Raw genomic sequence first — 23,633 nt, 5'->3', positions numbered from 1 at the left:
AGGAGAAATAATGTGTTGGAAGAAATGTACCATCAAGATTGAGTTGTCATAATTTCACAGTCACTTCTGTCCCCTGTCCCCCTGCTTTATGCCTGTTGAGCTTCTCTTTTGGGAAACTCACAGTGGTCATATTATTCTGGAGTGTCAATTCTGCTCTTCATTTCAGAAGTACTTTCCTGTACTTCATTTTGATATTTAAACAGATTTCTCACATCTTGACTCGAATATTTCAAAGAATTTTTGGCTTCTCTGAATTTATTTATGTTTTTTATCTTGCAATATACATTGTGACTGCAGCATAGGAATTGGAGATAAAATAAGAATACAGGAATGTAATTACTGACTTAGGAATATACAGTTTTGTTCCTCAAATAACACTAAAAATCTTGTCATGATATATAAAAACAAGGTGTTAATGCAACAATATTTATTTCCCTAGCAGAAGTAATGTCTTTGAATACTTATTTGCAAGGCTTGTCTTTAAGCAAAGTTACAGTAACTTAAAAAGAACCCCTTTTTTGTTCTTGTCTATATCAACAATTTTGAATGTTTTCAGTTTTTTACTCTGCCCTTCCTGAGCGGGACTAAATCATCTGCAAAAGGTTATAGGTTTGGCATAGCTTAAAAAGGATCAAAGGCACCACAAAGGAGTTTCTCTGGTCAAATAATATTAAAAGTTAAGTATTTGGGATTACCTGGTACAATTACTCAGAAGTGAATTAAAAGTAAATGTTAAATGAACCTGCCTGACATTTGTTCTCCTTCAGTCAGTCGGTCTTTTTATTTGTTGCATTGCCAGAAGAGAAAAGAAACCAAAATTCAAGTTTGTGGAAGTGAATTCTTAATAAAGAAGAACAATTCAATCACTTTGACATGGAGTTAAAAGAGTAGTATTCCTGGCAGTGCTCAGTGAGTTATAGCAAGTCCAGCTGATAAAACGGAAACACTGTTCCATTTTGTTTAGAGCGGGTTTTGCAAATAACAGCCACCTCTTTAATCCTTCTTGCATATAGTATCCTCTTAAGGCTGTAAAATTTGAGATTTATGAGTCTGGATTGTCATCGGAAATAGAGAGGAATTTTCTGCAAAGACAGTATTCAACGGTTAGAGTTAAAAGGTTCAACTACTTCTTAAATGGAAATTTGCCGCTTTGACAGATAGCAATTTCAAATTCATTAGAACAAAGTAGATAACTCCGTTTAAGATGGCACCTGCTCACGTGCCCTGGTTTTAAGTATGAGAATGATGTTGCAAGCATTGAAATATTGGGCACAAATGAAAGAGTTTGTAACAGTGATGTCTAACTTCAAATGTGATTTAAAGAAAAGGAAACTGGTATATGTTTTTCTTATCACACTACAATATTAAGTGAGATAATGTTTTGATTGCCAGTATATTTCTCCTGGCTCCTATTCTACTGGAATATCTTTCATTTGTGAGATCACAGTACACTTTTCTGTTATTACTCATTAGTTTCAAGACTGAGGCTGAGGGTACTCCACAATCCTCAAATTTAACACTTTGTCTGGTTAGACTTTAAGTGGCAGTAGTTTGTCTACAAGCTAATATGCATGTAGCACTGTTTTAAAGGTATAAACCAGAAGCAAGTCCCATATGGGACAGTAACTAAGCAAGCGGAGCTAAACCCGTTATTCTGTGAGGCAAGAAAATGAACTTTGCTTCAATTCAGCTGGAGCCTCTTTTTTGTGAGAAGTTGTCTGGCGCCACAAAACAAATTAGTAAGCAGAGACCTGAAGACTGTTAAGTTTATTTTAAGAATGTGTTGCCAGAGATCTAATAAATTTACTTACTGCTGCAGGCCATGCATGCATGAAGCCTTACTAATCCAGGTGGGGTTTTTTTTTTCCTTCAGAGGGAGGTGCAGGGTGTGGATCCTTAGGAAATCAGTATCCTGCTTTAGGTAATATGGGCATTGTTTAATGATAGACATGACAGCTTGAGTGGTTTGTTTGGGTTTTCTCTGTTGCTACTCACAAGGAAGTTTAAAAATTTTTTCTGATGCAAAGTTAGTTTGTGACTAGTAAAAGTGCTAATTATTTTAGCACTAACACAGAAGTAACTTCATGATAAGGGAACAGTTCTTCTAAACTGAACAGATTTTTTGTTGTTATTTTTAAATATTCCAAAGATTACTTTTAAAGTGTGTGAATTTCAAGTTTACCCTATTGCAGTTCAGAGTCAATCATGTCTTCAAGTTTTCTCAGGTCTCTCCTTTGTGCACACATGGAAATCACAAAATTGGACTTTGGTTAGCCATGTAAACTGGAGGGTTGGACACTCTCCCTTTATATTCAATGAAGTGGGCTCAGTCTTTCCAGAGGGTATTTCAGCTGTTCATATCAGATGTACCTGCAGTTCCTGAAGATGCAATTCTTTCCATTCACTGTACCTAGACAGCTTTCAGTGTCAACCATTGCCTTTCAAAGGCTTCCTCTCCTGTCCATCTCCTTGGTATTGGTTTTGTCCTGCTTCTCTTGAATCTGTTTGAGTTAGTTCTCCAAAAGGGAGAATAAGCTTCCAAACATTTTACTCTCTTTCTTATCCTTTACTAATTTCAAGTAAAGGCTATCAGCAGTGATTCCTGCCTGCTGATTATTTTAAAATAATCCCTGATGAATGCCTAGGAAATAAGGCAATACCAGCCAAGAGATGGGTGGTACATTGTTTTTTTGTTGTTGTTGTTTTTTTTTTTTTTACTTTTCCTTCTTCATCACCTTAGAAACCGTGACAAGGCAAAATAAAATCTTTCTTCTGCTTCGTTTTCTGTCATCTCATAAATTCAGTAGAACACCTACTTTTGCATGTACTTACTGCACAGGAGTTTCGTAGAGGTCTGCCTTCCAAACACCAGTCTGTTGGTGACTGCTTGGCCTCAAATACTGGCCAAAATCAGGTGCATTCACCATAGCTTCAGGTTATTATTTGTAGTGTATCCTGATTCTTCAATATAGTATCATAGAATCATTTAGATTGGAAAAGACCCTTAAGATTATTGATTCCAACTGTATTTTCAATGTTACACACAGGCTGAGAGGTAGATTCTGATTAGGAAATTTTCTGAGCAGATTCTGTGGTGAATGCCTTGTTCCTGTGACATTTGCTGAGACTAAGTATTTCTGGAAAGAAAACATTAGCAGATCTGATTTGTAATGAGAACAGTCCTGTATTAATGAGAACATATACTTTCTACGGATCTGATACTTGTTGCACTTCAAATTTCAAGGAAATCTTTCGACATAAACTGTATGATGATCCAGTGTATCAATGGGATTTAGATCAGATCTTCTGGCCATTGTCGTCACAGTAATCTGTCTGGCTGCACTGTGAGTGTTGCAAGACTTTAAAGTTCTGTACTGTTTTATTGTTTTTATGTGCATAGAGCAAGTATTATATATCATTCTTTTGTGTATATACTAATACAGAAATATGTATAATTAGTATAAATAATATCTATTTTTTGTGTCTAATGAACTGTCATTATTTTTCTTTTAGTGTACCTTTAATTTCATTTAAACTCCTTGCTCTCTTAGAGGAAAATTTAGGCTGCATCTGACATATTTGAATTGTCTATTATAAAATAAGATAAATCAAATTCTAGAGTGTGATTGTCACGATAAAGTATTAGGTAAAATGATTCTGTGAATCCTATTCTGTGTGTGTTCTGTACCAATAAATACTCAACAGTTGCTGAGTCTTTGAACAGAACAATAAGAAATTTTCTTATCCTGTAAAAATGTTTTGAGGTACTTTATTTTGAAACAGGACAAAATGTCAAAATTCTTATTAAGTTTTGTAGAATAATTGAGCATAGGTTTTTCAATTTGAAAAGAAGTGTTTAGTTTAGTTTAGTTTAGTTTAGTGGTTTTAATTTAGTTTAGTATTTTTGGTTTTTATGTTAAAAATTAGTTTAAATTTGTTACAGTATTAATATGAGAAGTTTTATATACCTAAAATACTTAATGCAGACTGTAAAAAAAAAAAAAAAAGATGAAAAGTCAACATTTATTCTCTACCAACATTTCAGTAAAGAGATTCATCAAAGCCAGTCTTTTTGTGAAACACTTTGATTTTCATGGATTGGCATTTTGAAGGAAAAGAAGAATAATATGAATTTGCTCTCAGTTGTACTTTCTTTGGTCTCACTAAGAACTTTTTGGGTAGCTCAGTGTCTTTCTCCTCTGTTACAGACAATGATTCAGCAGCATATATAGGTATGTGCTTAAAGATTTCAACTGGTAGCTCTTCAGTAGTACCATGAAATTATTTAAATATTCACCATTGGAACTGTAGACATAGGAAGCATTCAGCTCCTGCAGAGCTAGTCCCTTGCTTACAGCACAGAATCCCAAATCAGCAAGTGGATCTTTTGGATTCCCTTGAAATCAGTTATAAAGCTAACCCCTTAATATTTATAAAGGCTTTCAAACACACACAGTGCTCCAGCATCTCTTTTTTTGATGATTCAAGCTGCTTTTCTTTTTACTTGCTTTTCTCTTTCATTTGAAAGCTCACAGCCATTTAGTGCAGCCAACAGAGTGAATGTGTCCTGGCTCTCAGTGAACTAATGTGTTTTAAACTGAAATTAATTTAAAGCTATGAAATGCAGTGGCAGAGGAGCCAGTGTATATTTGCTTCCACCATTTATGTAAATGAAAATCCGGTTAATCTCTTAATCAGAATATGGTTAATCTCCTGCAGAAGAATTGAACATAGCCTTGAATTGGGAATTCCTTAAATTAACCCAGCGTGAATCTCCAGACTGTGCTTGGAGACATCCTTAGTTATGGTTAGTTGAATTTTACTAGGATTAAAACTTAATATGCACTAGCCAACCTTTACACTCATGTCTCTCACTTCCTCTTCTGTTTTTGTAACAAAGCAACTATACAGTATTCTTCAAATATTTTTTTCTGCTATGTGACTTCAGGCATTTGCCTAGTCTGAGCCGTAGCAAGTGTGGGCATTCCAACTTGTTTCTCGGGGATAGACATAAAACAGGAGCAAAAAAGAGTTACAGAAACTACTGAAAGATGGAAACTGTCTGCAGTTCATTGGATACCAGCAATTACACTCCAGGCAAGCCAAGCCCATAACACTGGGAAGTGTGTGTTTTCTCATGAGAAGTCAGAGAAAGCATTGTTTCAGTCCCTAATCATTAGGGGCTAGTTTAGGGGGTTGGTTATGGTTGTTCTGCAAATATATTGAGTTACAGTGGTGGAGAGAGTGCAGAAGGGTGCAGAGTTCAGCAAGTTATTTCAGTGATTGAAGGCCATTATAGTACATTTGAAAAATACGTATAAAGATGAAGCAATTTAATGGATTTCTGTTTGGATAAAATTATTAGGTTAGCTTATATAGTGTTGAAGTCAATTCAAAACATTCTAATGGCATATTTTATGTGCTGGGTTTACTTACACATTTAACTTCTGCTAATAGTTTTCTATATGAATTTAAGGCAGTTTTACAGGATATGACTTTTGTGATGATTGTAGCAGAGGGAATAGCAATGACCATAGAACCATAGAATCAAAGAATCATGAATACGGCACCTAGTAGGGTCAACTATTTTAAACCAAAGACGAAAGACTGCATCTCTCTTGCAGACCAATTCTAAGTGACATCCACCTTTGACTCATCATATTCAGGCAAACCTTTTCAGAGGGTATTGTCCTCAGCAGCCTCACTCATGAAGTCACAGTCACAAAGTCAGTTAGTGACCCATCTTACTCTAGGTTCTTAGCTTTAGCTCCTTGCAAAGTTTTTGACTGTGTCTCTCAGCTCTTGGCAGCTCATGTCTTGTAAATGTCTCACTGCACTACATCCCATCTGGCATCTTCTGATTTGGCACTGCCGCACTCTGGTCTCTGGCAAAATTCAAGAAACAGGTTTTCATGCACCACTATAGCAATGTCTGGCCAATTGCGTCTCATCGATATCTAAGAAAAGTTACTCTGGATTTACCTTATAATAACATGGTCCTACTTCCTTTTGTTTAGTTTTAAAAGCACTCTGGTAATGGCTTCCCCCTCCAAACTTTTGATGTATTTGCATTACAAGCACTTGTTTGGGAGAGGAACAAAAGCAAACTGTCATTGAGGTATATTACCTTAATTATTTGCCCAGCAGCTAAATGTTTGACTAAGCCTAAGGGAAGTGCCGATGAGCAATGCAAAATTCATTTGCCTATAGAAATATTATTATAAGACAGATAATTAATTTAGTAGGAAACCAAATTAAGATGGCATTTGCAATTTTATTTCTGGGGTTTTTTGTTTGGTTGGTTTGGTTTTGTTTTTTGTGGTTTTGTTTTGTTTTCTTTTGTTGTTTTGTTTCTTTTACTTGAAGAAAGATAGAAATAGCTAAAAGCAAGAAATAGGTACAATTAAGACAATGTTAAATCTTTCATGTTGCCTCTCTTGTGCTTTTTGCTTCCTAAATTTAATCCTATCATTAGATTTCTCACTCAGTGTATTTCAACATCTTCAGTAGCATCAATGACAGGAATTAACTGATTTGGTAGTTGGCTACTGAAGTCGCTGTTACTTTTTAACAGCTGGGATTTTTTCTCTTGTATAGGAATTTTGATATGTTGGGTTATAATGTGCAAATATAGATTAGATATAAGGTTGAACTATTTAAGACACTAGAGATGAAACATAAGAGACCTCTGTGTGAGCTGTAGATTGTGTGCCTGTGTCCACAACACATTTAAACCATTAGTTCTTTGGACAGTAGAACAAACTATTCTGGATTTCCTATTGCTTTTCATACCCTGGCAGGAATCTGTTCTATCTAAAAGGATACCAACTCTGCTAGAGACTTTTCCTTCAGCTGGGGGGTTTCCAGTGTCTAACATTTTTCAATTCTAGTAAGCTCATGCAGCAGTTTTTTTTTTCTCAGTAGTGATAATAAGAGGTTCTCTCTCCTCTAATAGGCAGTAAATTTTCATTCATTTTATATTTTAGAAACTTTTCTCCATCTCTCAGATTATGTTTAAATTGAGCAGTGTGTTCAGCACTGGCACACACATGGAAGAAACTGGTTTGGGAAAACTGAACTCCATTTTGCGCTTCCTCCAGTAGTTAAGCCATGAGTGAACTGAAAGAAATGTTTCTCTGCTGTTCAGAGAAATTACTTTATTAACTGGCTTGTGTGCAAAAGTGTTAATTTCTAATGGAAATTCCTTGCACATTTCAGACAGTCATTACCTGAGCAAACCTTGTTCTGTAGCAGCACCTTGTGGGAAGGAAATCAGACTACAGCCCCTCACACAAGCCTGTGTTCATTCAGTTGCTGAGTGAACATCTGCCTTCAATGACATCAATAGGTTATTTTATTCTTGCTATGGAAATTATAGTTTTCTCCTGAGTAATAAAGTAAACATCCAATAGGATGATATACAGAGTTTGATTTTTCATGCTCTTTTATCTGTGACATCTGGAATCCCTACACTGACAAGAAATGCCTTTTTACTGTGGCAAATCAGTGAACAGATGGAGGTAAACTGTACATGGGGAAGTAAAGCTATGGTATATTTTATCAGAAATATGTTAATCTAATTTGAGATATTCAGTCTGTTGTACAAATGGTCAGTGAAATGGGTGCCAGCTCTTTTCTGCTATTACCTTTGCAACTGAAAATAAAAAGCTGCACTTTTAACTGGACCTTCGAGTACCAACCGTTTGCAATTGTTCCTGCATTGCTTTTTTAGACTGAGAAAAACTCCATGAAGCCTGCCATTTAAATAAACAGTCCCTGCTGTTTTACTGTTGTACAAATCCCATTAATTGTAGACACAACAGCTTCATTTCTGCTAGGAATGAGAGATTAGACTGAGACACACTCAGATTTTAGGCTGGTGCTTAGTGTTTTGCAGCTGGAATCAAATGCTTCCATATCATCCCCTCCAAAACTCTGAGGGATGCTTCCCGTATTCCTACATTGTTTTGCCTTCAAAAAAAAGGAGCCTATTTCTGCTGATAAAGATAAAGACATTTTTGTTTGAGGAGGACTGTGAAGGTTCTTCCAATTATTTTTAGAGGAAATAGAGTCTTCAGCTTAAGGAGAACGCTGACAACATCAACAGTTGCCAGCCAGAGATGCAACTGCTCCGTGTTAATTGCTCATTTTCTGTAGCCGAGTGTACTGCTTGCTGTCCTGAGCTCTCAGGTCCCAGTGTTTGCACAGAAACCACCCATGTTCAGTGAGACTGCAGGAAAGTGTTGTGCTGACACTGCAGTAGAGACCTTGGAATGGTTCCCTGGAGTCTGCTTTCTTCACCAGAAGTGTGTTGCTACAGTTGTGCCTGTGTAAAAACAACAGTGAGGACATCTTTTGGTCTGTTGAAAGCTGATTCTTAGAAGACATCTGAGCAGCTTCTCAGTTGGGGGCATTTGTTGTATCATGAACATAGGTCATTGCAAAATAGTTTAAGAGAATTCCAGTAAGTGCTTGTATGACTCTAAATCTCCCTAGGTGACACAGGCAATCATACATAACCCAAAAGTTACAAGCATGTAAGCCTAGGAGGGTATCAGCATGGCCATAAACGGTAGCATATGTCAGGGACACTTCATCTGGTTGAAGCCGTTTCCTAGTAAGATGTGAAAGCTATTCCTAAAATCGCAGGGCTGATGCATAAAATCTAAACCAGCAAGAGCAGAATTTGTTAGATTTAGTGGATAAAATATTTCGTTCTAGAAGCAGGCTGCATGGGTTAATACCATCTAAAAGATGGTAGGTGTTCTTTTCCAGTCTCTTAGGATAATAAGGGTCTTCCAGTGCTTCTGGAAGACTGATCCTATTGAGGAAGTTCTGTGTCATGTCCTACATTGTGTGTTATTTGGAAATAACAATATGGTTCTGCAGAAACTTGGATCATCCACAATTTTTGTACTTTCTAAAAAAGGCATCCCAAATATATTTTGATTAATACTTGTTCTTTTTCCCTCAAAAAATAAGAAAATTAGCGTACCCCATAATGAATGTAACTAGTCTGTGTGTATCTAAGATAAAATTTATTCCTCTATGTACCAAATGTATCATAGTTGAGTTCTTTACTTGTTATTTCTTTGTTTAAATCTTTAAAAGCTTTGGATTTTAATGTTCAGCTAAGATAAATACCTTACCCAGGACACAGGTTGCATTAACCTCAAAAGTCAAAGCAGTCTTTAACAAAAAAGAAAAATTAATAAATATATCTGTATCATTTTGTTTTGCAGGAGGCAATAAGCTGAAGAATCAACATTTTCGCCTAAACTGGGCATGGATCTCCTTAGAAAAGGAGTATTATTTAGTAAATGAAGACTCCAAATATCTTGATGTTGTTCTTAAGCGGAGAGGTTACCTGGGAGAAACTTCTTTTATAAGTAAGTTCAATTTTAGCCTTGTCAATTTATTCTATAAATCATTTGCCAACTAGTTGGTAAAATGTATCAATGCAGCTGTATCTTTTTACTGTGTTTGATACTAAGCCATAAAGATTCAAAGGATATGTTTATTTATTAAATCAAGTGTCTTTTGTTATGCTAAGTATATGATTTCTTTAGTTATATGATGACATTTTCACATTTTTTTTCTTCCACAGTTGATTTTTGACTTAACCCAGAACCAAATCATTCTTTCTCTGATTTGATTGATATCGCTGTTGTATTTGTTCCACAGAATACAGTTCCTGTCCAGATTTTATTTCTCCTGTAATGAAGAAACACGGTTGTAGCAATTGGAAAGACAACAATAGGCATGCATCATTTTCCAGGAAGGCTCTTGTGAGCTTGTCTGATTAGCAGCTACGAGCGTTAGGCTCGTTTCCTTTAGTCAATGTTGGCAGTCAACTGAGACTGATACTAGAGGTGTTGAAAGCTGTTTGCAGTGTCTGGGGAGTGAAAAGGTGAAAAAAGATTGTTTTATCACATTCTGCAACCTCACACCTATGTCTGTCTTCTGGATCGACTCCCATTCTCTTCCTAGTGATGCATTTGGACCAGGGAGCATTATCATTGTACAGTTTCATGTGGAAAGCTATGGTGAGCTTACACTGCTTAGAAAAGGCACTCAATTTAAAGATGATTTGGCAGAGATACGTAAGCATTTACTTGGCATGGAGCTCAAGGTCATGCTTAGAAATCATGTTTCTGTTTCAGTCTCTTTCTCAATAAGAATCTGAATTTCAGGTATTGAAATGTAGTTAGGACCACTATTTTTGCATGAAATTTAAGAGATATAGGCAATAACTAACTGAATCTATCTTCAAAGACTCTGCTTTGAACATTGAAGTAACTTTGCTAATATATTTCTTTCAAAGAAAGTAAAGAAACTAAAGAATGAAATACGAAGTTAAGGATGTGTGGTTTAAATTAATTACTGGTACTGATTAACAGATGCTTATCTGAATTCTGATCCTTTAGATAGAGTGTTTACAAAATTTTCTACCTATGGATATAAGTTGTTTCTGAATTGAGCTTACTCAAAATTCAGCAAAGCAGTTTAATAACTTGCTTCTGACTACCTTAATCCTGCAAAATGGAATTGTAGAGTAAGAAAGAACATAAAAGATTGATTAAGATGCTTACTGGCCTTTCTGGTCCATGTGCAGTGCCAAAGGGGCTGAAGAGTTATGGAAGTTATGTAAAATGTTGGCTATGACTTCAGAGGAGGCACAAACACGAAGCAAGAAAGGCAAGGTTGGTAGGGAAAGGTGATATGTTTTAATACATTAAACGGTACAGTTGGAAGAAACAGGCAGAGAATAGAGAAGTTGTAAGTTTTTTCTGAAAACTTGAGTAAGACCTAAGATTTGTGTGGTACTGTGGGCTTCAGAGGCCAAATGCATGAGTTGGACGTAGTTCTGGAGGACTGTCTGATTTCCATGAGGACCTGCCAGACAACCTTAAACTGCAAAGGAAATGCCAATGAAAAGCCATTTTAGAGCAGCCTGGGGCTGAGGCTGTAAGGTCTGTGCTGTCTCACTGGGATTAGCTGTGTTGGATTTTATCCCTTGGCTTTGCAGTTTCAACTTGAGTTTAAGGATTGTCATTATGCAAACACTGAAATAAGAGAATGATAGTTTTTTAAAATGCTTATTGTAGAGGGAATGACCACAGTGTTTCCCATTTTACATCTTCTTTCATCTTTATTCCATAAGTTTTACCTCTTTGTGTTTTCCTTCACTTTCCCCTTGAAGGCTGAACTTTCCAGGTGTGTTTTTGCCTTTTCTAAGAGAAATTAATATTTTTGAGTGTTTCAGGAAGCATGTTATTTAGGTGTTCTGGAACAGAAGAAAACCAAGAATGTTTAAGGGGGGAGTGGAAAATCTGTTGGTCCTTTTGGGCATCCACAGTTGAAATATGGAGAAATGGAAACTTGACTGTAACCTCCAAGAATGTACTCTTCTTCTAGTAGTTGGTTTTGCTTTGACTAATTCTTTCTAAACTGCCTTTCACAATGTTAATTGATGTGCTTCCACCTTAGTATGAGACACCAATATAAAACTGATCACAAGTAACAGAGTTGGCTTGAAGTCTCTCAAGTTGTGAAAAGTATATTTTTCTAAAACTCTTTTTTTTTAAAGATGACATAATAAGAGAAAAGTTACAAGTGATGTTTCTAATGACCTAAATTTCTGATTTTGGCAGGTATTGGCACCAAAGATGGTACTGCCAAGAAAGACAAAGATTTCAAAGGAAAAGCCCAGAAGCAGGTGCAGTTTAATCCTGGCCAAACTTTAGCTACCTGGCGAGTACAGATTTTGAGTGATGGTGAACATGAACAGTCCGAGTCCTTTCAAATTGTTCTTTCTGAGCCCGTCATGGCAGTTCTGGAATTTCCTGATGTATCCACGGTGGAAATTGTAGACCCAGGAGATGGTAAGAACTTTTCCAGAACTGTACTGCCAATATGTTCGTATACCAAAAGATAAACTGGAGGGCAAATGCTATGAGTAACAGTGGTAGTAAAGCTTGCTTTTACTCAGAATATTTCTGAAGGCAGACTTGGGCACTGGGTAGCCATTTGTCCTCTATCACTTTAGGTGATTCAAGAATACATAACTAAGGTAGCATTCTTTGATGAAATAGCTGCATTTTTCCTATTACATTATTTCTAGGGTTTTTTGTTTGTTTAGTTTTGTTTTTATTTTAGATATAGTAGGTTTTTGGTTCAATGCGTTTTGCAGACAGAGAGTATCTGCACAGGTGGCTGCAGACTGACTTGATTTACTCTTCCATGATAATTAATGTGGGAAAGGAAGGTCCAGGCTGGTTGATCCCAACACGTTTGGCTCTTGGCACAGGCCAGTTGCATCAGTTAGACTCTAATATCAAGCTGAGAATCTCAGTAAGGGTAAAGTTCACTAGACCAAGTACAGCACAAGCTGTGTCAAGAAAAATGAAATTACCATTAAATGTAAAGAAAGAAGCTGAAAAAAAAAAAAAAAAAAAAGGTAGAATGTCCTCTGGTTGCTTTGCTTTTCAACTACCTCCAAACGCTTGAACCCATGGGTCACAGTCACACAAAACCGTTTAGGAATCTTTCAGTTACTCGGTGACTGTAACAGCTTGTTCTGTATAGTCATTCCTGATTAACATTTGAAGAATATTGTGCAGGAGAACTGTCAGAGATTTCATAGTTCCTAGTTGCAAATGCAAGTTAAATCAGAGGTTATCTGATTTAGACAGTGAGAAAAATAGTACTTAACTTAAAAAGTAGTATGTATGAGACAGAGAAATTACCTGAAAAGGTGTTAAATCTCCGTCTTTTCTATGTTTAGTGAGATAGCACAACTCAAGATAATCATTTTAGTCTTCTTAATGCCAACCATGATTTTTTTCTATTTCTGATATTAACATAAAATTTTTACAGTCTCAGAGAATGTATAGTAGTTATGCATAAAGTGAACTTGCATAGGAGAAAATCAAATGCACAACTGCAAATCAAGGAATATGTACATAAAAAAATATAGAAAAACCTTTGAAGGCTAGGACTGGGTTTCCTAACTATCTTTTAAAGCTCAGAGTATAACCGAATAGGAGCCATCAAAAGCTTTATTTTGCTTCCAATGAAAACTATTTTATAATTCATTTATTTGAATGGTGTAGTCTCAGCACCAAAATAGTGTGCTTGTTTGGGAAGCTGTACCAGCTCTTTGATGTATGTGACATCAATTAATGTTTTATTCCAAAAAGAGATTGCATAAAGATGTGTTTTCTTATACTAGCTGAGATGATGTAGATTATTCTCCTCTGGGCATTTATGTTGTTCCTAAGGTTTTTTAAGCTTTTATAGTGTCATTTTACTCCTAGTTGGATAATTATGAGAGAGACACGAAACAGAACAGACTTCCTCTTTTTTTTTTTTTTTGTTTTTTTAAGAATAGAGTTTTTCATTTTGTCAAGTTAATTCTAAAGGGGGAAATAAAAGGATTTTTTTTTAGTGTTACCTTCTGTTTTACTTAAAAAAAAAAGGTAGGGATTTAGTGTTTTTCACATTGAATTTTTGACTTGCTGGAATAATGGAAGTGTCTAAGATCTTATCAAACCTGAATTACAGAATTTTTAAGGCAGTTTTTTGACCTTAAGTCATGCTAGTAGTATTTTCCTGTTGGAGAAATGAAACGTAGAATATGTTATCAGAGAGGTCACGTGAAAATTTTCAGAACATTGTTTGCCAAAGTACTCTGAAATAATGAAAAAATTTGCTTTGTGCAGTCAGCTGATACCACTTGATTTGATATGATACAGAATTATATTGTGTTTGGATTACAGTCATATTAATGAAACTGTAAAGTTGCTTTATAATTATATGCATAACCACATTTTGTTCTGGGGTTTTTGAGGGAACAAGAATAAAATTGATCTTGAATCCCAGTAACAGCATAAAACTCAGCAATGTTTGTATTAGTATAAAATAATGAAGGGGTTTAAAATGCTTTTTAGTGTGGGGTTTGTTTGTTTGTTTCCCTGAAAAACGGATCTGACATTCTTTGGTCTGATGTATTGTAGGGTGAGGTTGCTCTCCAGACTCCACTGCCTGTATTGGGTAGGTCTCCTTAGAATAAAACAGGAGTGCAGACAGGCAGCAACTCAAATCAAATCTCCAAGTCAGAGTGAGATAGCAAGAGCTCAGCCTTACATCCTCAATGCCAAATGATTTTCATGGTTATCTTGATGCAGAAAGTAAAAGAATGGCCTTTCAGAACCACTGCCCGTTTGTGAGCTATGCTATCAAATAGTTCTGTGATTTACATTTAATAATGAAGTACTATTGAAATAACAAAAATGTAGACTTTGTGGAAAAAATTCTCCAAACCCTCTATTGCACCATTAACACTAAATAAGTAAACTGGTCACATTAGAGACTACTTAGTAAGGACTTGTGAATTGAAAGCTAATGATCTAATCTTATTTTCTATTTCTGAAAGACTAAGAAACCCTACTTCTTTCACCCTCCTAGTTTTTTTTCTTAAAATTTAGTGCCATTACTGATAAATGTGAGTTATTCATTGCAGTTTAGAATATGCAAAAATGCTCCTAGCTATTTTACAGGTCACTTTATGAGGCCATAAATCTACATAAACAAATATGTCTGTTCTTCGCAGAATCAACTGTCTTTATTCCTCAGTCAACCTATACTATTGAAGAAGATGTAGGTGAATTATTTATTCCAGTCAGAAGAAGTGGAGATGTGAGCCAGGAACTGATGGTTATCTGCTACACACAACAAGGTAACAGAATCCACTACAGAAAAAAAAAAAAAAAAAGGCAAAACTAGAAAAGAGACAGAAAAACAAAAATAATTGTTCCATCTACTGTACAATAAAATTGCTTATAACACTGTTAATTACTTTTTCATCTAAAGATCTTCAGTCTCAACTGGAAATGTATTCATTTTTGCAATCTATCTTAGAGTATTATTTAATTTAACAGAAAAATCATCATGTTCCAAATTTTGCTATTTGTTAGGAGTTGAAGAGGATCTGTGTTCTTTGTCTTTATGCAAGATTTTTATATGCAGCCCCATATATCTGAAAGTGATCAGAGCAAAAGTACTGCAGTGGTTCCCCAGGATATCCTTTACTTGTTTGTATTTTGAAAAAACTGGTATAAAATAATATTGCTTAATTGTCATCTTTCTCCTTCCTCTGTCAATCTCCTATTGATTGTGTCTGCACAGAGCATGTGGTCTCCACACGTGTGCTTTTATTGTTAATTTTCATCTGGAGAAATGAAGCAGCATTTTTGGTGAGGTGATCTGGAACAAAAATAATTTGTTTTCATCAAATTCTATCAATTTATAGTTAATTTATGGTCCACTGATATCTTCAACTGCTAAACTATGTTAAAGGAGTTAATCTGTAGTTCTCACAGGATCTCGTTTGTCAATCTGTGTTTCCTGTGATAGACTACAATATTCACTCTAACTGAAAAACTGCAAATTAATTTGAGGAGCAATATACTTGCGTTGCATCATGTAGAAGAAGCAGTTTGTCCAGGGACCTCAAAAATGTAGCCTGGTCAGAGGTTTCAGCCCATCTTATCACCTAAAAGTAAATAGAAATTAAAAGGTAATGAAACTAAAATTCAGCCTCTGTGAGGGGATCATTATAACTATTATATGTATAGTGACTGTTTTCCTTTCATGCCACAGGAACAGCATCTGGCACTGCCCCAACCTCTGTGCTTTCTTACTCCGACTACATATCCAGGCCTGAGGATCACAACAGTGTTCTACGTTTTGACAAAGACGAACGAGAAAAAATGTGTCGGATAGTCATCATAGATGATTCCTTATATGAAGAGGCTGAGACCTTTGATGTTTTGCTGAGCATGCCGATGGGCGGAAGAATTGGTGCAGAATTCCCAAGCACTCGAATTACCATTGTACCTGACAGAGATGATGGTAAGACATCATGTAATAAAGCGATACTCCCAGTGCAGGACTGAAACTACAAGTAGCATCACACTGAAATCAGCATGTAGAAGCTGGATTTTTCACTTCCTCCTGGTGGCTAAAACACATGCCGCTTCCATCTTGAGATGTGAAGATACTTTTGGAGAGCTATGTGGGTTTTCTAAAGAGTTTAGTATTCATATTTTACAGTTTGAGAATATCACATGAGCCAATTGGGAGGGAGAAGATGCACCTTTCCATTCTATCACAGTAACAAATCCAAAATGTCACCCTACATGTGTGATTCTGAGGTTGTGTGCACAAAGCCTTCAGGCCCATTGCCTTATGCTCCAAAAGACCATGTTGGAGGCCCTGATGGACCACAAGCCATCTAGCATCTGCCAAAAGGCAATTAGATTCCTTCTGATTAGATGCTGCATTCAAATTTCTGCCTAGAGGTTTCTATGTGTGCGTCCTGTGTCTTTTTAGTAAAGCAGATGATCAAAAGACAGTCATGTTGCTTTAGAAATCCCTTCAGTAAAGTGCTAACAGAATAATGTCCTTTGTCCAGATGGTCCATAGCCTTGATATATCATGTTGAAAGGGACATATTTGCCGGTGATTAGACAGAGGTCCATGACTAAGGAAGAGTAGAATCAGCACACTGTATTACCAGCTGCTTTGGAAAATACGTGTAAATATTAATACAGCCCCAGGCCTCTATTTCAGTGTCCCTAGCACTGGTGTGGCAACTCTTGCTAGGCTGGTACAATTTCCTGGTACAATTGCCCTCATTCATGCGTGAAGTTTGGAGGTTGACACCTCAACTGTAAATTCTGTGAAAAGAATACTGATAAGCTATTTTAGTCCTCTCTGAGAAGCCATAAACCATCTATTGTGACACTGTCTTATTTCCTAATGTGAGAAATTATATAGTGCAGTACTCTCTGAAAATCTGATGCCAAGATAGATTGTTATTATCAGCACAGTGATTTCTCCCTAGTTACTGATATAAAGGGCAGCTCTTGAAGCCAGGAAGTTGACACCCATCTAATTGCATTGCAAATACTCAGTCTGCCTGAAATTTCTCATGTGTAATCCTGTTACAGAAATGACTTTGTTTTCTCTGTGAAGCATTTGAGTAATTGTCTAACATTAATGAATACAACAGTTTTGAAATTACACTTCTTGTAAAGTAGCAGATCGTATATCGAATGCAAGATGAAATAGAATTATGTTTATCTGACTCTGCTGTGATAGCAAATACAGATTTAATTCTGTAGGTTTTTTACAACAGTTTGATTTATTGAACCATTTTGATGACTTCATGAACTTTACAACTTGTAGATAGTAGGGCATAGAATATTGAGAGAATAGCTTTAAAAAACATATCCATGAAAAATCTGATTACCCAGCTTTGGAGACTTTCTGACCACTTAAAATGTACATGGAAAATTTGGGGTGGAGAGAATGTTTCTGCAAGAGATTATGAAAAATAGAGATGAGCTCATATTAGAGCATCTAACTTCAGTGGGAACGTCAGTACCTGGGAGGATGGGTTTTTATAGATTTTTTTATCATTTAAAATAAGATATCGTCATTCATAGGCTTATACATTTCCTGCATTTATGAACACAACTTACCTTAATGCTACAAACTTTTAAACAGGGTTTATTTAGCAAATATCAATAATCTTATGGGGTTTATTAAAAGGTGATATGGAGAAGTGTTTGGAAAATTCAAGTAGAACATTTTCATTATGTAGCAACTGAAGCATCAACATTTCCTGGTAAGCGTAAACAATATTTTGGATATTAACAAATAAAGGGGCTTTGAAGGGCAGATTTCCACCATTTTTTGTGGACATTCACTTGTCTTATTGTTCCCAAAATGTTGCATATGCCATATTTGGAATAGTGTAACAAAGTACCTTTTTTTTTTTTTCTTTCTATATCAGTGAATGTACTGCCACAAAAAAATAGAGCATTCAAAACATTACTGACAATTTACTTACCAGTAAAGTTTTCTACCACAGCCTTATGTTTTCAGTTTGCACAAAAACATAATGCATGGCAACAGAAAAGTCTACATGCATTTTGTTTCACCTGAGATCTGTTGTGCTGCCTATTCTATACAAAGCAGAGTACAAACTATATAGTCAGTAAATTATAAATTATACCTTATATATGTATTTATGTATTCATTCATCCATGCATATATATATGCTTGTTTCTGACTGTCTATATATGCACATATTTATGTAATATGTGACCAGTTTAACACCCTGGCCACCATGATTGAAATTCTACATAAATAACCAAGGGATTTTAAGCAGTGTTGATTATTATTATTTGCAGTGCACAAAATTAATTTTAATAAGTTAAACCAGTATGCTATGTGAGCTTAAAAAGCATTTTCTTCTAGCTTTCAACAAGCAAACTTAATTTTAGAAAATGTCTAAGAAAAAGGTGGGTAAAAGCTTTAGTACATATATAATAGTCTATAAGCTATAGTAATGTTATCATCATAAATTCTGTAGTCCACTTCAGTCTGTTTACTTCACATCTACTGGTACTTTTTTGTCATTGTTTAAACAAACTTGACAAAGTTTCTTTGGACAAATGTCAGAGTTGCTATTTCGCCAAATACTGTGACTGGATTAACATTATGCATTGACTTCTTCAGGTCAAAAGATGCAAACAGCAAAGGTCAAAGTTTAATAATACTACATGAGATCTTTCCTATGGAAGTCAAGTCAGCACTAACAATACTACCTTATCTCCTCTGGCATTCAATGCAAGTTAATTAGGAAACATTCACCTTCAGTACCTATCATCAAAGTCTCTTCTTCTAGAGAAGGCCCCTAGGGTCTAACTAAAATAGCTAAGTTGCTATACAGTTATGACAATAAACAAAAAGTGAAAGAGGTGTACTCAATTTTTTAGTGAACTGGAGTATATTAAAAGAATTCCTGGCAACTGGATACTTTAATGGGGATTATACAGTTGTGCAGTGCTGCCAAAGCAAAACCTGAAAAAAATCATAGCATGTAGAACATGCATGGATATTTATATATGAGAAAGGTGATTATAAAAATGCTGCTGCTGTTGGAACATTTCTTGCCTTAGAAGGGACTTTTCCTGATAGGTCCTGAAGTTGGAGATGGACACAAAAAAGATTGAATTAATGGAATACACAGCAAAGTAAGATGTGCATGGTAATCTTGGATTCAGTGTTACGTCACTACAGTTTAAGCAGTACAAAATAAAAATGTGGATCAATTTGAGTCAGAGGTCTTAATTACTAACCATGAACCACTGAAAGAAAAGCACGCAAGGGAAAGACCTATGCAAATTATCCATTTTTGGGGTGGCAGTAATCTTACTTAATATTAGCCATCTATACATGTAGACATCTCATTCAAGCAGGTTATGCCAGGATCATTCTATAGCTAATGAAAAGAGACATGGACTCCCAGGAACCATCCCATTCTAGGAGAAGTATCTAAACTGTTAGAATCAGTTACCATGTGTAGCTTGTGCATCTGAATGCCTTGATTTCTGACAGTACATATAAAGGGTACCCTTAGGAATTTAATTTGCCATTCATCCCAAGGTCATAACTGCTATTGGGCATGAAAGAAGGAATTCTTTCTAATTTTGTGTTAAAACTATGAAATACCATTAGACAACAAAGAGATACATAGCAGTTCTTGCTTCATAAAACAATTAGGATTTCTAAAGACAAATCTAAATTAATCTAGTGGAAACCTAATGAAAAAAAAGAAAAAAAGAATGCTGAAGAGCATTTAAATAGGAGTGCATTTCAATAGGTATTTAGAGTTTGAGATAAAATCCAAAATCCAACAAAAACTTCAGCTTTTCTTTTGTACAAATGTGAACTTGTGTGACTAAATCTAGCCAGAACTGATAGGCTGAACTACTTTTTCTTCATTCCTCTGAAGGATTTAGGGGATGAACAGAAATCAGTGAAAAAAATGAGGGCAGTTGGTGGGCTCAAGACATACCTATCCTGCATGGAGAGCACAGAGTTCAGCATAAAGCTGGAGGCACTTTACATAATACATCAATATTATGCATCTAGGAAAAGGAAGATAAGTTTGCTGTGAACTTGTCGTTCCTCTTGGAGAGAGGAGTCCTGGAGTTTAGTCTCAGAACCCAGCTTTCCATAGAAAAGCCTTAATCCCCAGGCACTTGGCAACTAAGCAAGATCAGCCTGGAAGCACTCTCTGGTTTTCCAACTGAAGCTGTGACTCTGAAATAATTTCACATATATAGAGAAAAAATTATATCAAACTATTTGTTAGTATCCTTCTGGTAATGAGGAGCCTGTAATTTGGTTCCAACACTAACAGCGTTGCTTGTGCAGCAAGTCTGATACAAAATGCTTTAGTCCTTGCAACACAGCATGCAGTCAAAGCTCTGCTCTCCATAGTCAAATGTTTTGATTGTCAGGCTGCTGATTTAGACTCTTTCTTACTTATTCTGTTTTGTATTGTGGGCAGATTTTAATCACATAGTTTAATCATGGTTTGTAATCACATTTGGAAACCAGCAGAGAAGAGGTGTGATGAATGCAGAGCTGGAAGTTTACAGCTAACAGGAGAATGCTTACAATTATTTTGTCGTCTTCAATTTTTTTGTGAGTGACTGTCTTTCCTTGTGGTTTTAATTCCATGCTACTGTATTTAGTGTTGCCATGAGAGCACACAGCCTTACAGCCAGGCTGACAAACAGTCATCTTGCTGTGGTGGAATTGTTGAAGCCTCATGCTGTTCACAGCAGGAAGTACATTAAATATATTTGTTCCACTTCATTCACATTAGATGGGCAAGCAGCCGTTCAGACTTCTTCTTGGCATTTCTACATCAAGGCTGGGAAAGCAAAGGACTCAGATTTATGTCAGAGGTTTGCTTACCATTTTCTTTATGATTACTCAACAGAATCAATCACTTGTATCATCCACATGATAGAGGATAGCACTATCTGGGAATATTTTACAGTTGAGTAAATTGGATGAAGGTATGATCATGGTATGATAATGCAGAAAGCCAACATTAGAGGTCAAACAGAACAGATTAATTCTTTAGTCTTCTGGAGGTTTCTTTAAAACACTTGCTGCCCCTACAGTTAATGAAACTTCGGAAATCCGTACACAATGTTCTGGAAATCAGCAGCCACTAACACTTGTCCAGATTGCTTGGAGTAATTAAGTCCATATTGATGTTTACTATTAATAACCTGAAAAGAAGCAGAAAGTTGACTCTGCAATGCTACAAATAAATATATGCTTTGCATTCAGCCTCCCAGTAGCTATACAGTATCAACTAACTTTCAGTGTGTGTGTACTGAGCCAAATTCCAGATGAGATTAATTAATAATGCTATTAGTAATGTGATTTGTCAGAGGCACATCCTTATCTCACAAGGCTATATGGAATTTCCTTATTTCCATTGGCTTCTGAGGCAGGCAATCCAGTATGTCTTTTTCTTTTCAACAATAGGTGTTTCATAACCTTAAACTGAATGAGTGGTTGGTTGATCTTGGTAGATAATATCTGCCAGTCTATTTGTCCAGTTTTAATTACAACCTGAACAGTGTAGGTAGAGCATATCCAGTGTTCTGTTACAGACTGGAGTCATGATTTGGCCTCGCCATTCTCTGGAGATGACTAAAATAACAAACTAGTTTTTATTTTTTCCTCTGCGTAGCCCTTTTCTATTTTTACAGTGCTTGAGGGCTTGATGTCTTTGGCACTTCTGTGCAGGTTTTAACTTCTTTTGTGCTCTCATTAGCTAAAATCTCTGTGTGGCCCCTCCCCTTTCCCTAGTCTGTGGCAGGTGGCCAGATTGGCAAGAGAAAAAATGGAAGACAGCCAATTTATGACACATGTTATACTCCCAGTTTTCTTTACTTACAGTTTCTTATTATCACCAGTTCAAAAGAGTGAAAAATGTTCAATTTGTGATGATAGCCTTAAAGATTTTGCAAAGTCCCTGTTTGCTGTCCATCACTGAAATAAATTAATGTCATATATCTACAGTAGGATGTTCTATAAAGGCAACCAGGTGCATTTATGATTTGCTTTTCTGTTATTGACAGTTTATTGTATGTGTGTGTGTGTAAGTGCACACTCACACATTATAAACATATGAACTACAGATGTTGGATTAATCTCATCTTTACTTAGCTGCTTAATAACGAGGTATATAGTCTAACCTTATGATCTAGGTTCCTTCAATAGGTAAGGAGGACAGACCATGACCTCCAAACAGTCCTTTGTTACATTTATTTCAGATGGGTCCTTTGGGAGGACTCAGCTGGTGGAGCAGCATATCCTCTAAGCCTTCACTGCTGCAGGTTCTTAAATTGTTATCTTACATGTGCATTATTACAGTTCTATGTGAATTGTAGTAGTATTTCTAGGAGTGTTGAAATATAGAAAACAGCTTTTGAGTTTTGTACTCAAAACACATAAAAAGTTGACAAGCAGAAGGTACAAAATTATATGAACTGTAGGAAATTGATACTTTACATTCAATCTAGAATTAGTTAAATGAGGTTATGTTCTTACATGTACTGATGTTGTTTTCCAGAGCCTGATGGACCATTGTTTTATGACAGTTCATTCAAGCGTACATTGAAAATCTTTCTCTCTCCTGTCTTCCTGTAGGATGTTATATTTTTTATGGCTTATGTTCTTTGTACTACAGATCTTATATTTATTATAGACTGTTTGAAAATGTAATGAATGCCTAGCAAACCATTCTAAATTAATCATTTGTTCTTGGTTGCTTGTGATTGGAGAGAGTAAATTTAATGACCTAGTGAGTGCTTTGTGTGTTTAAGATTTGGATAACCAAGTTGTGTAGGACATCTTGGCACATTCAGTTTCCATAATGTTTCTTCAGATCATCTTGCTTCCTGTGAAGCTCCTACTGATACTTTGCCATTTTGCTCATCAGTCTTTGGAGACCCAAAGGAACAACAGAGTAACCAGTGTACCCCGTTGGGCTTTAATGGTATTGATTTTCCTTTGAATATGTCAATCATCAAAGGATTAACTTAGTTATTATCTTACATTATTGCCTGTCAGGCAACTCTTTTCCCTACCACATAAATAGGGTCAGAAGTCCAAAGGAGAGAATTCAAGAACTTCTAACAAACAGCAGAGCATATTTTCTGTCACTAGAGGTCTGATAAGTCTGACTGTTGTTCTGTTATCACTTCTGTTCTGTCTTCTTTGCTGATTCCCATCCTCAACATCAGCTCCTGCAATAGGAGCATGGAAGATCTCTTGCCTATTTTTCTTCTCAGACTTCAGTGGGATCATTGTTCACAGTGTTCTCATTGTATCCGAGCAGAAGAACCTGTAAGAATTTTTTTTTTCTCTCAGTTAGGGAAACTTAACAGAGCTGGCATTGTGATTGAATAGTAAAAGTGCAAAAATCTAAAGTCAGAATTGGGGCAGTGTCTTTCTAAGCCTCTCTTGTGATATGGTCAAGATGTCTCCAATCCAGAAAAGTCTGTATATACATATAGGCAGAAGAACAGATTTAATAACTATCCACAAGAACAGATATGTCCTGCACCTGAGTTGGGACAATCTTTAATATCTGTACAAACTGGAGGATGAGCCAGCAATGTGCAGTTTGCAGCCCAGAAAGCCCATTGTTTCCTGGGCTGCATGAAAAGAAATGTGGTCAT

At 36.0% G+C, this 23,633-nt stretch overlaps 1 protein-coding gene across 1 annotated transcript in view; it reads left to right on the top strand.

Moving 5' to 3' along the window:
- Positions 1-23,633, top strand: part of FREM2 (FRAS1 related extracellular matrix 2) — a gene marked incomplete at its 5' end in the record, with an annotated part of 128,908 nt that overhangs the window by 61,435 nt on the left and 43,840 nt on the right. The window contains 4 exons of the mRNA XM_082071930.1: positions 9,243-9,389; positions 11,655-11,885; positions 14,615-14,740; positions 15,664-15,915. Coding sequence (XP_081928056.1) covers positions 9,243-9,389; positions 11,655-11,885; positions 14,615-14,740; positions 15,664-15,915 — 756 coding nt within the window. The remainder of the gene's footprint in view (positions 1-9,242; positions 9,390-11,654; positions 11,886-14,614; positions 14,741-15,663; positions 15,916-23,633) is intronic.

This window comes from Streptopelia decaocto (genome assembly GCF_964273445.1).
Source record: "Streptopelia decaocto genome assembly, chromosome: 1".
Taxonomy (NCBI): Eukaryota; Metazoa; Chordata; class Aves; order Columbiformes; family Columbidae; genus Streptopelia; species Streptopelia decaocto.
Note: the sequence above shows the minus strand (reverse complement) of the source record. Positions and strands in the feature narration are given on the sequence as shown.